This window comes from Dipodomys spectabilis, unplaced genomic scaffold (genome assembly GCF_019054845.1).
Source record: "Dipodomys spectabilis isolate Male_0828 unplaced genomic scaffold, ASM1905484v1 ptg000137l, whole genome shotgun sequence".
Classification (NCBI taxonomy): domain Eukaryota; kingdom Metazoa; phylum Chordata; class Mammalia; order Rodentia; family Heteromyidae; genus Dipodomys; species Dipodomys spectabilis.
Window position 1 is genome coordinate 13,647,532 of NW_024870814.1, and position 18,283 is coordinate 13,665,814.

The window sequence follows — 18,283 nt, forward strand, 5'->3', positions numbered from 1 at the left end:
TTCCTGTCCAGACAAGCTATGAACCATGATCCTCAGATCTCAGCTTCTTGAGTAGCTAGGATTACAGGTGTGAGCCATTGGGGCCCAATGAGAATGCACATTTTATTTTATGGTTATATGTGTGTGTTGGAACAGACTGAGACATAAAAACAGCTTATATCTCTTGCTATGGCAGTGAGAATGTTCCAATGCATAAAGATATTAAACCAGTTTAAAATGTCCAGAAACTCTATTCTCCATATACGGACTATAAAACATTCATTTTGCCTTTATCTTATCCCTTTCTAGAGTCATTACAGAGAATTAAAATTAGGACATACAGGAAAAGCAGGTCCTCATCCCTGCAGGCACCATTAGATCTACTCATAGGACAGCAGACTGATTGTAACTTGTCTTGTTTGAATGAATCATATTCTCTAGTCTAAAACTAAGACACATGGGCACCATGGACCTATGATGATTTCCTGAGATGAGCCAGCCTTACATCTATATCATCTTTGCCCAATCCTGCTGATTTGCATTTGACTAGATCACATCCTCCTGCCACAATGACTTCATAATGAGCTGTTCACACCTGTGCAGCAGTCAGTCCCAGTCAGCACACAGCATGGACATGAGGACCACTGCTCAGCTCCTGGGGCTCCTGCTGCTCTGCCTCCCAGGTAAGGAAGGATAATACTTCTCTCACCCTGTGTGGTCAGTGATGCCTGCAGCTTCAGTGATGTCCTGTAATAACATGACTAATAATGTGGCTATTTGCTTTTATATTTCTAATGCCAGGTGCCAGATGTGACATCCAGATGTCCCAGTCTCCTTCCTCCCTGTCCGCATCTCCAGGAGACACAATCACCATCTCCTGTAAAGCCAGTCAGGGTATTAGCAGGGTATTAAACTGGTATCAGCAGAAACCAGGGAATTCCCCAAAGCTCCTGATCTATTACACTTCAAATTTGGCCTCTGGGGTCCCATCCAGATTCAGTGGAAGTGGATATGAGACAGATTATACTCTCACCATCAGCAGCCTTCAGCCTGAAGATTTTGCCACTTATTACTGTCAACAGCATATTAATTACCCTCCCACAGTGATACAAGCCATTATCAAAACCTCCCAGGAAAGCAGAAGTGAGATGTTGGCCTGCTTTAGCTGCTTTGCCTAGTTGCTCTACCTGTTGACACTGCTACTCAGATGCAGCCAAATTCTAAAGAAAGAATTGTCTGCAATCTAGCATTCTGTTGTTCTTAGCCCCAGCAAAATACCCATGGTACTGAGTCTGATTTAGTAGTTGAAACAAATTCTTATATATGAGGAGTGCCCATCAATTATTTTGGACATTCCACTTCACTAAATTATAAAATAGGTCATTTCCAATTAGTTTCTTTATAGAAACTAAAAAAACTGCTCAAATAAAAATGATCTTTGTGGTTTTCTGAATTGATGTATTAAAGAATCTACAGTACAATTTATATTGGCCACTGATCTTCTGCAAGTCAGTGTCTTCCTTTCCTCTCCAAATACAACTCTGTTAAGTGATATTTCAATTTCTTACTTCACAAATATCCACCTTACAGAACAAAACATTTCAATAGATGGTCCTTCAACTGTTATAAATATCCTAACCCCTGCCTCATTCAAGCCAACCTAGATCAGAAGCTTAGGAGCTTTACTAGTTTTGGTTGATGTCAATATATCAGCTGGTGTCCACCTGACTCAGGAATCAACTGTATGGATAATAAAGACCTCCAATTCTATTGGCAAGTCTGTCCTCTTCAACTTAATTTCCATTTGTTAGAAAAGGTGTCTACTACTGTTCCTCAGGAAAAACATAAAAATACAAGAGCAAGATGATCTCAAGGACAAGGAAGAAATGAGATAATATAAAAAAAGTGAGCACACTTTTTGAGAGTTAGTGATTCAATAAGCTCATGCAGGCTCTGAAGTGTGTGCTCAGAATTATGAATGTAACAGGAGGAATTAAGAGGCCTCACATCGTAGCACAATTCTCAGTCCAGTTTGTCATTAATAATGGACTCAGAAAAGAAGATAAAGATGAGTTCTGACACAATGGCCTTCTATTGGCATCCTCACAGAGCCAAAGACCAGGAGGGAGAAGGAACCAGGACCAGCACCACATCAGCAGTGTTGAACTTGGCTTCATAGTACTTCAGAAGCAGAGAGGACTAATTTGGTGCCCTCTCCCATGGCTCAATCTAGCAGAATCAAAGGTACAAACTCTTGTGAGGAAAAATCTCATTCCACAGCCACCATTCACCTATAAAAGGTTTTAGAATTTTAAAAAATGTAATTCATATAAATGTAAAGCTTATAAAATGTGGTCTATTTTATGTCAATATTCTTTTACTCAATATGCTTTCAATGCAAATTCAAAAAGAGAAGCAGACAAAAAACATGCATTTAAAACTACACAGATTCTTGCAATGATAGGATGGGAATTGTTTAATATATTGAGTGACAAAGTAGAGAATATATTTATTTTGTTGAAGCTTCCTGCCTCCTACCCATCAGTCATTTCTCATCCATTTTTATTTTTCAGACAGGTAGCATGCTTGTACCTTAATAGGGCTGGCAATGCACTTTCAACTTCAGACTTTTATTCTCATAGTATAGAAGAATGAGTTTGGATCTTTTCACAAATATTCACTGAAACTTAAAATCCAGGATGAACTTGGGTCAGGAAGGGTTCAAGATTTCCCTTTCTTTCATGATCATAAACCAGGTACCACTTTGAGCCCCACCTATTGGAAACAGATATAAGTTGAGATCTAGCTAGACTTAAAAGAGAGGTTTCTACTGCAGTCCTAATTTTTTATGAACTGTACAGTCAATAGATGTTTACACATATCACTGGGATTGCAAAAAGACTCTCTCTAGAAAGCTCTTGAGAATGTACAAGGCCATTAAGATATTATAAAAGAATCAGGTCTTGAGACAAGTTCTACAAACACCCACAGGCAAACCTGGACAGTGGTTAGAGACACATTCACTGGATCTAAACCGCAGGTCACATGGATTCCCCAGAGCTCTGAATCTTTCTTGAATAGAGTACTTGCATCATCCCCAGAGAGGAGACCAGAACACAGTTCCCTGGGACTATGCAACTTGTCCTTAGTCCTGTTTCAATTGGATTCCATATTCCAATGGATGAAAGTCATTGTACTTAAAATTAACAGAACTCATTTTCCTTTTTTGTTATTATTAAATTTTTTTATTGTGAAAATACCATACAGAGAAGTTACAGTTCCATGGCCAAGATAATGAGTACATTTCTTATCAAACATTGTTGCCTTCTCCTTTGTTTCCCCTTCCCATCCTTTCCCATCTCCCCCCTTCCCCTCTCCTCCCCTCCTCCTCGGCCAAAGTTGGAAAGTTCATTTTTCAACATAATGTCTTGTACATCTCATTGATGCAATGGGTCCACATGTATCCCCATTTAAACAATTTGTTATTTACCTTCCCATCCACAAATTATACCAACATCAAAAACAGTGAAAACTGGGGTTATACCGTGGGGGAGGGACATACAAACAACAAAGTAATCATCTTGTAAATATGTTAGAAACAATAGCAAGAAAGAAAAACGATTTGAGTCCTTATCATGGGGTTCATTGAGACTAATATCAATTCATCTGACAATTTCTGCTTGTCACAGACATATACTAGTAATTGCAAATAAGGAAATCCATGGGACCTATGTTTCTTTGGGCCTGGCTTACTTCACTTAATATATTGTTTTCCAAGGCTTTCCATTTCCTAACGAATGGGGCAATGCCATTCTTTCTGATGGAGATATAGAATTCCATTGTGTGTATATACTAAATTTTTTTTGATCCATTCATTTGCTGAGGAGCATCTGGGTTGGTTCCATATCTTAGCTATGGTAAATAATGCTGCAAAAACATAGTTGTGCTGGTAGCTTTAGTGTGGTCTTCTTTGTAAACATTTGGGTAAATACCCAAAAGTGGGATTGCTGGGTCATAGGGGAGCTCTATGTGAAGTCTTTTGAGGAACCTCCATACTGCTTTCCAAAGTGGTTGAACAAGTTTACACTCCCACCAACAATGAAGTAGGGTTCCCTTCTGTCCACATCCCCTCCAGCATCTGTTGTTGTTAGAGTTCTTGATTATAGCCATTCTAACTGGGGTGAGGTGGTATCTCAATGTTGTTTTGATTTGCATTTCTTTTATGGCTAGGAAGGCTGAGCATTTCTTCATGTGTCTATTGGCCTTCCTTCTTTCTTCTTTAGAGAAGTTTCTCTTTAAGTCTTTAGCCCACTTATTTATTGGGCAGTTGTTTCCTTGAGAATTTGTTGTTGGGGGATTTAATTTTTTGAGTTCCAAGTATATTTTAGATATGAGACCCTTGTCTGTTGTATGGCTAGTGAAGATCTCCCAATCTGTGGGCTTTCTATATCTTGCTAGCTATGTCCTTTGCCATGCAAAAGCTCTGCAACTTCATGCAATCCCATTTGTCCAAGCTTTCTTTGATTTGTTGTGTTTCCAGGTCTCTATTAAGAAAATTTCAGCCTGAGCCAAGGAGGCCTAGGTTTTCTCCTATTCTATCCTGTAATGTTTTCAGAGTGTCTGCTTTGACTCCGAGGTCTTTGATCCATTTGGAGTTGATTCTGGTGCAGGGTGATATATAAGCATCTAGCTTTAGTTTTCTACAAGTAGTTAACCAATTTTGCCAGCACCACTTACTGAAGGGGCTGTCTTTCTTCCATTCTATTATTTTAGCTCACTTATCCAAGATTAGTTGGCTATAGGTCTGCAGGTTCATTTCTGGGTTTTCAATTCAATTCCATTGGTCTTGAGGTCTGTTCTTATGCCAGTACCAAGCTGTTTTGATTACTATGGCTTTATAATAGAGTTTGACATTTGGTATTGATATTGCTCCATCAGTGTTCTTTCCGTTGAGGAGCGTTTTTGCTATTCGGGGTCTTTTATTGTTCCATATGAATTTTTGGATTGCCTCTTCTATTTCCTTGAAGAATGATGTTGGAATTTTTTTTTTTGGTTTTTAATTTAATTTTATATTATTTGAGAACATACTGTACAGAGGGGTTACAATTACATGGGCAGGATAATGCGTACATTTCTTACCAAGCATTGCAGCCTCCTCCTTTGTTTACCCTTCACTTCCCTTCCCAGCCTCCCCCGTCCCCCCCACCCAATCATACCCCCCCTCCCCCCCCACCGACATTGTAAAGCTGGTTTTGACATGACATTTTGTACTTCTCATTGTTGCAACAGGTCCACCTGAATCCTTAAACAACTTGTTTGTCCCCGTCTCCTCCACATGTTATACTGACATCAAATATAATGAAAGCGGTGGTTACACTGTGGGGGAGGGACATACAAAGCAAAAAAAAATAATCTTATAAATGCGTTAGAAACACATGCATGAAAGAAACAAAAACATTAAAATACATATTTGAGGGTTCGTTTTCCTAACATCACATTCTCTAACTTTTTCCGCTTGACTCCTATACTACACTACCTATACCTATACTAGATATTGCAAATAAGGGAAACCATGGGACCTATGTTTCTTTGGGCCTGGCTTACTTCACTTAATATAATTTTTTCCAAGCCTTTCCATTTCCTAACAAATGGGGAAATGTCATTCTTTCTGATGGAGGCATAGAATTCCATTGTGTATATATACCACATCTTCTTGATCCATTCATCTACTGAGGGGCATCTGGGTTGGTTCCATATCTTAGCTATGGTAAATAATGCTGCAATAAACATAGTTGTGCTGGTAGCTTTAGTGTGGCCTTGTTTGTGATCATTTGGGTAAATGCCCAAAAGTGGGATTGCTGGGTCAATGGGGAGCTCTATGTGGAGTCTTTTGAGGAACCTCCATACTGCTTTCCAAAGTGGTTGAACAAGTTTCCATTCTTTACATTCTTTAAGTCTTTCACCCAGTTACTTATTGGGCAGTTGTTTCTTTGAGGATTTGTTGTTGGGTGGTTTAATTTTTTGAGTTCCAAGTATATTTTAGATATGAGACCCTTGTCCGTTGTATGGCTAGTAAAGATCTTCTCCCAGTCCGTGGGCTTTCTATTGATCTTGCTAGCTATGTCATTTGCCCTGCAGAAGCTCTGCAACCTTATACAATCCCATTTGTCCAACCTTTCTTTGATTTGTTCTGTTTCCGGGTCTCTATTCAGGAAATTTCGGCCTGAGCCAAGGAGACCCAGGGTTTCTCCTATTCCATCCTGTAATGTCTTCAGAGTGTCTGCTTTGAGTTCAAGGTCTTTGATCCATTTGGAGTTGATTCTGGTGCAGGGTGATATATAAGGATCTAGCTTAAGTTTTCTACATGTAGTTAACCAGTTTTGCCAGCACCATTTACTGAAGAGGCTGTCTGTCTTCCATTCTATTGTTTTAGCTCCCTTATCGAAGATTAGATGGCTATAGGTCTGTAGGTTCATTTCTGGGTTTTCAATTCTATTCCATTGGTCCTGAGGTCTGTTCTTATGCCAATACCAAGCTGTTTTGATTACTATGGCTTTATAGTAGAGTTTGAATTTTGGTATTGATATTCCTCCAGCAGTGTTCTTTCTGTTGAGGAGCGTTTTTGCTATTCGGGGTCTTTTATTGTTCCATATGAATTTTTGGATTGCCTCTTCTATTTCCTTGAAGAATGATGTTGGAATTTTTATAGGTATCGCATTGAATTTGTAGATACCTTTGGGAAGCATTGCCATTTTCAAGATGTTAATCTTTCCAATCCAGGAGCATGGGAGGTTTTGCCATTTTCTAAGATCTGTTTTGATTTCCTTTTTCAAGATTTTAAAGTTTTTATCATAGAAGTCCTTCACTTCTTTGGTTAAGTTAATTCATAGGTATTTTATTTTTTGAAGGGCTATTACAAATGTAGTCTCTAATTTTTTTATGTGTGCACTGAGAGCAATAAATTTCCCCCTCAAGACTCCTTTTGCCATGTCCCACAAGTTTCTTGGTGATGTGTATTCATTTTCATTGAATTACAGGTAATTTTTTTAAAATAATTTTTTTATTGTGAGAAGACCGTACAAAGAAGGGGTTACAGTTACATGAGCAGGATAATGAGTACATTTCTGATCAAGCATTGTTGCCTCCTCCTTTGTTTTTACTCTACCATCCCTTCTCTCCCATCACCTCAACTACACTCCCGCACACACCCCAAACCCACCTCCCCACCTCCATCCTAAATTGTAAAGTTCGCTTGTACATCGCATTGTTGAAATGGATCAACCTGTATACTTGCTTTAAAAATTTGTTTTAACTCTTCCCATCCCCAAATTATATAAATATCAAATATAGTGAAAACAGGCTATAACATGGGGGAGGGACCTACAAAGCAACAAAAAAACCAGAGGGTACCTTATAAATATGTGAGAAGCAATAGCAAGAAAGAAAAAAGTACTTGTGTCCATATCTTGGGAGTTATTTTGCTTATCATCTTATCTGATCTTTTCTGCTTGTCTCAGACATATACTAGTAATTGCAAATAAGGGAAACCATGGGACCTATGTATATTTGTGCCTGGCTTACTTCACTTAGTATATTTTTTGGAAGTCTTTTCATTTCCTAACATATGGGGCAATGTCATCATTTCTGATGGAAGCATAGAATTCCATTGAGTATATATACCACATTCTGTTGATCCATTCATCTACTGAGGGGCATTTGTGTTGGTTCCATATCTTAGTTATGGAAATAATGCTGCAGTAAACATAGTTATGCTGGTAGATTTAGTATGGTTTTGTTTGTGATCATTTGGTAAATGCCCAAAAGTGGGATTGCTGGGTCATAGGGGAGCTCTATGTGGAGTCTTTTGAGGAACATCCACACTACTTTCCAAAGTGGTTGAACAAGTTTACACTACCACCAACAATGCAGTAGGGTTCTGTTCTGTCCACATCCCCTAAAGCATCTAGTGTTATTGGAGTTCTTGATTTTAGCCATGACCCAGAAAAGCAAAAATCACACTTAACACAAAGGACAGTGATGGAGGAATATCAATACCAAATTTAAACTCTACTAAAAAGCCATATTATTCAAAACAGTTTGGTTACTGAAGAGACCTTGGTTTCAAGAAAAGACCTGAGGACCAATAGGATAGAATGAAAATCCAGAAATGAACCCACAGACCAGTAGCCATCTAACCTTCGATAAGAGATCTAAAAAAATACAGTGGAAGAAAGACATCCTATTCAGTAAATGGTGCTGGCAAAAATGGTTAATCACTTGTGGAAAAATAAAGTTAGATCCTTATATATTACCCTGTACCAGAATCAAATCCAAATGGATCAAAGACCTCAGAGTCATAGCAGACACTCTGAAAACATTACAGGACAGAATAGGAGAAACCCTAAGTTTCCTTGGCACAGGCCGAAATTTTCTTAATAGAGACCCAGAAGCACAACAAATCAAAGAAAAGTTGGACAAATGGGATTGCATGAAATTGCAGAGTTTCTGCATAGCAAAGGACATAGCTATCAAGATCAATAGAAAGCCCACGGATTGGGAGAAGATCTTCACTAGCCATACAAGGGACAAGGGTCTCGTATTTAGAATATAATTGGAACTCAAAAAAATTAAATCTCCCAACAGTAAATCCTCAAAGAAACAACTGCCAAATAAATAAGTGGGTTAAAGACTTACAAAGAAACTTTTCTGAAGAGGAAAGAAGGATGGCCCATATACACATGAAGAAATGTTCAACTTCTCTAGCTATAAAAAAATTCAAATCAAAACAACACTGAGATACCACCTCACCCCAGTTAGAATGGCTATAAACAAGAGCCTTTGTTCTGTCCGTAAGTTTTATGCTAAGCTAGCATTCTTCCTTGAGAGTCACAGCTCCACTTCTGGCTTTTGGCAGTTTATTGGAGATAAGAATCTCACGTTCCTTTTGGGTCTGGTATCAAACATAACTCCTCTGATTGCAGCCTCATGAATAGCTAGAAATACATTCATTCTAGAGTCACAAACACCTGACAATGAAATACTCCATAACTTTTGTAGTTGAATGAAATATTTCCCATGAATTTATTAAGTAAGCTACATATTTCCCATTAAACAGACAAATACTATTGTCCACAAGTATAATGTATAATTGATTCTTGGTGAATTTGTTGTATCCTTTAACCCCCAAATCATATTTCTAGATATAACTTTTCATTAACTCCCTGGTCTAAAATAAATCTCCTTGATTACATAACACTATCCAATGTTTTTTGTTTTTTTTTTATCATCTTGTCGATCTATAGGAGAACCTGAGGTTCCTCAGTTAATTCCTCCATTGGTAAGAACAAAGATCTGCGTAAAAGAATAGATCTGATATTTTCTCACTCAAATTAAGAACCACAGCAATGATTCCACTATCATTGGAAAACTAGGGGCAAAATACATCTTGTTTCAAATCTGAACAGATAGGAAAGTCTGCTTTACCCAGAGGAAGGTAAAGTAAGTTCATGCAGGTTGGGAACCTACCTGTCTCATTGTGTAACCCACGCTGGTCTAACTGTGTGAGTGACTTGGCAACCCAGAAAGGCTTCCTTGTTCATTGGTAACACCAGCTCATTGACTACTGTAGCACCATCGCACCTCCCAACCTTTCCAGCTCTGGATGGCATTTGCAGACATGCTGTTCTGGAGATTTATTCAGGAAGACAACCTCCTTCTCCTTCCTCCAGCTGAGTGATTTCACTATTCTATAAACTCTACTTACTTCCTTTTGGAATCTACTGCTTGAGATGTTGTGACAACTTCAATTTGGGGAATACCAAGCATTTCTGAATGACATATGTGTGGAAGGGCAACCATGGCCTGGTCTCCCACATGGCATCTTAGGTAGAAATAAAATTTCAACAGAGAAATTCACAAGTTCCTGGAAAGACTCGAGCTACATTAGAAAATATTCAATATTATTTTTGTCTTGTCTAGCCACAACTCCCATTGAGTGAAGGAAAACCTATGTCTCCTTTAAACATCAAGGTAAGCCTTTCTGAATTAATTTGCACATTGTGTCATTACATAACAGTACAGGTTGCTCAAAGCTTCTTTAGAGGCAGTTTCTGAGACCTGAAAAGCATTGTCAAATCTTGATGTTGGACATGGGATCACAGGCTTCCTTGGTGTGGCTGTTCTGCTCTGGGCTCCAGGTGAGGTGTGAGGAAAGGGTTAGTCACACTCATCACGGCCATTGTTGCTCTCTGATTTGCAGGGTTCTCAAACTGATTGATTCAAGTCTTTGTTGCTCAATTTTCTGTTATTAAAGTGTATGCCCTGATAAGTTATAGCTGTCACTAATGCAATATGCCTACTTTGGGTTTGGTCTCAGTACATCTGTGGCCATTCTTGACATATGATTTCCATTCCAGGCTCCACTGGAGACATTGTACTGACTCAAACTCCTGCATCTCTGGCCCTGTCTCTTCAAGACATGGCTACCGTCACCTGCATAACCAGTGAGAATGCTGATAATAAAATTTGGAGAGTTTCATATATTGATACCAACAGAAACAAGGACAGCCTCCAAAACTTCTGACCTATACAGGATCCAACAGGGAAAGTGGGTACCAAAACCAGTTCAGTGGCAGTGGGTCTGAGACAGATTTCAATTTCACCATAAATCCAGTGGAGGCTGAAGCTGCTGCAAATTGCTATGGTCAGGAGAATAACAAGTTTCCTCTCACAGTGCTCTAGCTCAAACAAAATATTCTTCAGACAGCTGCTCACTGAGGTTCACTCTCTCAGATGTGTCACTTCCACTTTTCACTTCAATCAACACTTTCTAGATTTGTTTGTAAAAAGTGGCCAAACTATAAGAAAGAAAATGCAACAACTGGAGTGTGTTTGTGTGTGTGTGTGTGTGTGTGTGTGTGTGTGTCTGTGCATTTGTACAGCAAAATCAGATGGATCATTTGGTGTTTTCCTTCCTAGCTAAGAACCACTTAGGAATTTCATACTTTACACTTTTTTTCTAGATAAACAAGGCTCTTGCAAAGAAAATAGTTCTGAATTTTAAGAAATACTTTCAGTGTGATTGATCTTACCTCCAATCATAATCTCAGCTATGTGGAGGACAAAATTAGGAGGACCAGAGTTTGATGACATCCCAGAAAGGTCACAAGATATATTTCTGGAATAAAAGACATGATGGCACATGCCTGGATTCTAATATATGGGGGAAGCATAAGAGGAAGTGTGTAGCCTGAGACTGTGCTGGGAAATTTTGTGAGACCCAATAACTGAAAATCACTTAAACAAATAGGATGGAAAATATGTCTCAAATAATAGAACATCTGTTTACAACATCATGAATTTAAAACATATTGGTGTTAATTAAATTAATTAATTATTTACACTAGTAGCTGGAAACATTTCAAAAATAAAAATATCTGAATAGACAAAAATCTATCTCTCTTCCATATGTAGACTGATATTCCTATATTAATTTGAATTTTGACTTTACATTAAAAGGCCACTGTGCTTGCTCAAAGTCCAAAGAAATGTGAGACAGTATTCCTACATCATGATATTCAGGTATGCCTATGTTCATATCATTCTGGAATCTAGATTCTCAGTTCAATCAGAACTAATATACTCTATCCTCAAGGTACAGAGGCCATGTCCTCTTTCTATCATACTTTCTCTATTCCTGTTCACCAGCTTCTCTCAGCAACTCTCAGCTTCTTTTTACTAGTTCATGCGTCACTCTAATATTGCAGGTACAATTATTACAGAGAAAGTCACGTGATCAGGGATAGCCTGGATGTCATAGTAATATAATGTCTAAAAAGAAAGAAAGAAAACAGAAACAAAGGAAAAAAGAAGCAAGGAAGGAAGAAAGGAAAAAGGAAAGAGAATGGACTCTAGAAACATAACAGCCTTTTCATAGAATTTATAAAACCAAGAGTACTTGAGGTAACACCTGGCAACTACCTTAGTATTTCCATTTATTTGTAAATACTTTTCCATTAAATGTATTATTAATAAATTATCTTTTTTAGTAACTTCACTTTGAACAGATGTTTTTTGATTACCTATAAAATTTAAACCACCTGACAAATATAGGGAAGAAGGACTCTGCACTTGAGATATGGTATAGGAAAAAGCAATGTGGTAATGGAAGATTACTAAAAATATACATTCATTTAAGCTAAATATTTATGAAAACCTAAAACATGCAAAGGTCCCTTGTTTAAATGATTAAACTTTAATATTTGCAAGCCAAATAAGGCCTAAAACAAATTTTTATAGAGTAATAATTTGTTTTTTATTAATTTTTATTTTTGGTTTGTTTTCTTAATCTCAAAGTATAATCTCAGCTACTTACTTTTATTTCTGTTTTTCAATTAGGAGTGGCTAAAACAATTCACTAAAATATTGTTAATGACAAATTATCTTACCAGCAAAAAATAAAAAGATTCTTAAAAAAAAAACTCCAACCAACTAAGTACAAGCTTAACAAAACAGAAGATTATTTTAAGCAGACAAAACCAAAAAGTTACTCAACAAAAACAAACAAAAATCATGAACTCAAAAAGCAGAAGCCATCATTGATAATCTCACAGTGCTTCTGGGAAAACAGTCACCTATAATATTCAAGACCACAACAAAAAGTCAGTTTCCCTAGGGAGCTCCAAAATAGAATGAGCACTTCCCATTCTCATGCAAACTACAACAGAAATTTCCAAATACACCTACTTTTCTCAGCTTCTCAGAGTCTTAGAAACTAGTACCCAAAGCTCAGTAACTGTGATATTTTTTGGTCAAGTGTTTCAAAGACAACATCATTTTTATTTCAGGAAAGAGCCTTAAAAGGCTGACAACTCACAAATGGCAAGGAAACACTGGAAGAACAAGGCCAAGTATAGAAGCAGCAAGCCTTACTAGAGGGACAAATTTTGAATTCATAAGATACAAACCATTCCATTTTCTAGTCCCTCACAAATAGCAAAAGCCTGTTGGCCCTGTTTAAAAAGAAAGACAGGGTGGCTGGGGGTTTAGCCCAGCAGAAGGGTGCCCACCCAGCATGCACAAGGCCCTGGGTTCGGTCCTCAGCCCTGGAAAAAAATAAATAAATAAAAAAGAAAAAGAAAGACAGGGGAAGGGAGAAGTAGGGGAGGTGAGAGACTGAAGTAATAGTAGGAAAAAAAAAAACAAAAGAAAGGATAACAATCTTCAAAAAAATATACTCATAACCTTACTCATATACAGCATCTTTATAGTAAAATAAAATTTTTAAAAAAGGAAGAAAGGAAAAATCCTAACAGAAAACTAGGCTTGAAAATAGCAGGATGTTTTTTCTCACATTTCATGCAGATCTGGTGATACATAAGCAAAACTTCTGACTGTCTCACATCCAAAGAATGAGCTTCCATAATATCCCTATATTATCAACTGAGCTCTGAATTGTGTCTGATGCTTTTTTGGATTAAGAAGTATACAATGATGGATGGATAGAGATAGATAGATAGATAGATAGATAGATAGATAGATAGATAGATAGACAGACAGACAGACAGACAGACAGACAGACAGACAGACAGACAGACAGACAGACAGATAGACAGATAGACAGATAGATAGATAGATAGATAGATAGATAGATAGATAGATAGATAGATAGATAGATAGATAGATGAAAAAAACTGAATTAGCCTCAACATTGGCCCATATCTGTATCAGAAATAGTAGAGTATAAACTCACTACACAGCAAACACTCATTCTGTTTTTCTATAGGACAGCTGTGTAATCATAAAAGCACTTAGAATCCCATACAAACAGGATAAGCCAACACACAGGCCAGCAGTTTGCTACTAGCATCAGGCTTTCTCCATTCACACAATTCAGTCACACTTTCTGTACACAGTCAGAGTTCCCAAGGGGTTCTACGGTCTGCACAATTTAGGATGTATAGGAAGCAATGCGAAGGGAGGAAGAAACGTAGGGAAGGGGAAATGGACAGTAAAGACCATACAACAAGCTAAACACTTCCTGTTGCTGAAGATGACAGAACTTCAATGTCCCATGGAAATGTGCAAAATACATTCAGGTTATTCTCTGTAAAATGAGGAGATGAGGTATGCATGCAACTCTCCTCTCATCAGCTCTGAGGAAATTCTGAGGGCGCTCATTCCTGATATGGTGTTCATTTTGGTATACAGGCAGAGGTCTCCTCTCTTGCTTCAAGATGACAGTGAGACACAAAATGTCTGGTAGAAGTGAGCACAAATATATTGAATACCAAGATACCAACATTGCCTGATAAACCAGCTAAAAATAGTATAGAACTTTACATTCTCCCTGCAACAAGATTCTGGCTGGATTCTTCATAGCCAAATCCCATCAAAGCACAAGAGACCAAACTCACACCTAGAGATGCCTACAGCAAAGTTGGGGCCTGGGTCATCTCCTTACTAGTACACAGGAACAAACAAATAAACTCCAAAAAACCTAAACAACAAGGAAAATGCCTAGGCATTTATGGTGAATGGAGAGAATAAGCAGAGTGTATAGAGAAGTTTGCTAACGTGAACAGATCTGGTCTAACAAGTCAGACTTTCATTGTGATAACTAGAATCATCAGAATTGACAGACATGACACAATAGAACAATTTCAAATTAAGAAAAATTGTAGCCCATTTATTATGGAATAATAAAGAAACCTACAGCACTGAAAGCTTGTGAGCGTGCGATTGATTCACATTGGAAGAATTATGCAGTGTGCTGCCTCCCCTCTATTACTTCTTCTGATGAATTATCATTTTACTTTAAAAAGAACAAGACTATTTTAAATGCATAAAATCTTTGTAAAGGGGCTGGGAAGGTGGCTTCAGTGGTAGAGCGCTTGCCTTGCATGCATGAGGCCCTGGGTTCAATTACTCAGTACCACATAAGCAAAAAGGAAAAAGCCGGAAGTGGCACTGTGGCTCAAGTGGTAGAGCACTATCCTTGAGCTGAAAGGCTGAGGGTCAGCGTCCCAGCCCAGAGTTCAGGCTCCATGACCAGACTCCCCCGCCAAAAAAAAAGTCTTTGTAAAAAGCAAACTGGAAACTGGAATTATGTGCAGACTGTGGCAGTGGTAGGATGTTGCCTATTTGCCAAATTGATTGACAACTTGCAGAATTTTATTTTGGGTGTTATGGATACTGAAACTCGAAACTTGCTGTCTGCTACACAATTATCCTGTCACATGAGTCATTCCTCATTTGCTTTTGCTTTTCAGGCAGGGTAGCATGTTTTTATTTAGTTGTTCTGGCAATGCACTTTCAACTTCTGACTTTGAGTCCATCATAATATGGAAGAATGAGTTTGGATTTTTTTTTTTACAAATATTCATGACTCTTAAAATCAAGGATTACTTTGTTTTGTGAAGGGGTACAATATGTCCCCTTCCTCCATGACCACTACCCAGACAACACAGTGATCTCCAGAGATTATAAACTGATTTATGTTGAAATCCAGATAAAACTGAGACCGCTGTAACTATCATTTGTTTTGCATTATACAGCCCATGGTGGTCTACTAACACCACTGGGATTTCAAGGTTTTCTCTGGAAAACGCTTGAGAATTTATTTGGCCATTAAGATGTTATTCAGAGAAACATCAGGTCCAGAAACAAGTTCCTACAAACACCATAAGTAAGACAAGTAAGGCTGAGTAGCAGTTGAAAATACATTTAATGGTCACTTAGGTCACATAGATCTTAACCGCTCTAAGATCTGATCCTTTTCTCTTCCCCCGGGCCAGAACAAAAGCACAGTACCAATGAGGCAGTGTAACATTGTTTTTGGTCCTGTCTTCAACTTGATTCCAAATTACAATAAGTGAAAGTCATTAACATTAAAATAATAGCCCTCATTTCCCAAATTGCCAAATTTAGCAGTCTCATTGAAATAAGTACAAATTTGCCTTCATTGTCATACAGAAGGCCTATCTTCTATCCCAACCACTTCAGGAATTTCACCGAGATATCTGTGCCTCCCACCCTCACACCTATATCAATTGGGAAACAAAGTGATATTTAAAATGAGACACAATGCTACTAAATCATTACACCATCTATCTTTTCTTCACCCCTGAAGTTGCCCAATCCTGACCAGCTGGGTGTAGAAAGTATGGATGAGCCTCTCCATTCTCCAGATAGTAACAGAAATTTGGACACATGGAACAAGAAAGAGATACATGAGGACTAGGGAGTTTGAAAGTAAGTGATTTGGCCTGAATTTGATGTGGAATGATCAGAGGGCAATGGATATATGAATGCGCTGTAGTTCTTGGATAATATGAAACTGTAAGTCCAAGTAAAAATTGTACATGGTGACATGGCAAATCACAAAAACTTAAGAAATTTTGGATTTTTCTGGTAGCAACATGTTTTGCTTCATTCCTCTAGTCATCTAACCACAGGACATGTTTACTAAAACCCTTGATATAGTTGTTTTCCTTTGCTTTGAAATTTTTCCTATGTAGCCAAAATTTTCCTTTATGCAGTAAAGTCAATAAGGAAGAGTTGGACTCAGTCTTTATACCTGCTCTTGGGAAGAATCACAAGTTACTTTTTGTATATGTGTGTTTTAGAAGAGCCTTAAGCTTGAATTGCTTGAAAACATAAGAGCTTATATATCTCTTGTTATGTCAGTGATAAGGCTTCATTGCATAGAGATATTTAACCAGTTAAAAATATCCACAAATTCTATTCTTTCCATATCTTCACTTCTCTGCATGATCTAAATATGAAGTACTCAATTATTGCTTTACTCTTCTCCCTTTCAAGTGTTATGACATAAAGATTGAAAAACTCATGAGAAATAGTCATCATCCCTGATTGCACCAAGAGATCTATTCAAAGGACAGTAGACTCATCACAGCATCTGCTGTATGGGGAAACACATTCTATGGGCTAAACTATGTGGACACGGTGGAAATATGAGGATTTCCTGAGTTGAGTTGATCTGATAGCAGTTCCCAGCTTTACCCAGCTTTTCTCATTTGCATATGCTCAGAGCACTGCCTACTGCCCCAATGACTTCATAATAGGCTGCTCACACCCTGTGCAGCAGTCTGCCCCATCAGCACACAACAAGGACATGAGGGCCCCTGCTCAGCTCCTGGGGCTCCTGCTGCTCTGGCTCTCAGGTATGGAAGGACAGCATTCTTCCCATCATTTGTGTTCAGTGCTGCCTGGGTCTTCATAGAAGGCCTCCTATAACATGACTAACAGCGTGGATATTTGTGTTTATGTTTCCAATGCCAGGTTTCAGATGTGACATCCAGATGACCCAGTCTCCATCCTTCCTGTCTGCATCTCCAGGAGACAGTCTCCATCACTTGCGGTGCAAGTCAGGGCATTAGCGATTATTTACACTGGTATCAGCAGAAACCAGAGAATGCTCCAAAGCTTCTGATCTATTATGCCAAGAATTTAGCCTCTGGAATTCCATCATGGTTCAGTGGGAGTCAATCTGGGACAGAGTTCACTCTCACCATCAGCAGCCTGCAGCCTGAGGATTTTGCCACTTACTACTGTCAACAGGGTAGAAGTTACCCTTCCACAGTGATACAAGCCATAACATAAACCTCCCAGGGAAGCAGAAGTGAGAGGCTGGGCTTCCCAGCTGCTGCTCCTGATGCCTCCATCTGCTGATAGAGCTTCTCATATGTAGGAAGACTATGAACACTTACGAAGATTTTCATTGACATTTGAAAGCTCCTCTGAATATTTGTCCATTTTCTCTTCCTCTGTCCCAGAAGGACAGACATGGCCATGTCTCTTCTTATATAAAGTCATCCTTTCTGATTCATACAGTAAAACAGAAGCCAACAAGAATCTCTAAGAAGGAACTGCTTTAATACAGGAAATGAGTTTAATCAGTAGGTTCTTAACTCCTAGGTCATCAGAGAAGTTAGAAGGAGGAGTGTGGCATTCTCTGGTTCAGTGAGGCTGTCCTAGGGTTTTGAGCACATAATCTTGTGATTCTCCACCCTGTGGAAAAAGCCAGGGTGAGCAGCTAATGCTCTCACCTGACCCAACTGCCTCTCCAGGGGAATTCTCCAGGCCTCACTTCTGATCAGATGTCAGCCTGCTTATATCAAGAATTATACAAGTCTCTCCAGTTCACCAAATCTCATCAAAGGATGACCTAATGATGAACTCTGTAAGAAACCAGAGAAGGACCAGGGATTTGAGCTTCCACACACAATCATAATCATAATGATGGATTGAGATAGCTGACTGTCAAAGATGGTCACTTTTCCAC

The 18,283-nt window shown here is 38.5% G+C and overlaps 1 pseudogene and 1 gene segment (V, D, J or C); both read left to right on the forward strand.

Annotated features, from left to right (window-relative positions):
• Nucleotides 1–607: 607 nt before the first annotated feature.
• Nucleotides 608–1,157, forward strand: LOC122116850. The segment is given in 2 exon segments: nucleotides 608–662; nucleotides 781–1,157. Coding segments are annotated over 2 exon segments (432 nt in total).
• Nucleotides 1,158–17,113: 15,956 nt separating this feature from the next.
• LOC122116692 lies at nucleotides 17,114–17,654 on the forward strand (annotated as a pseudogene).
• Nucleotides 17,655–18,283: the final 629 nt, after the last annotated feature.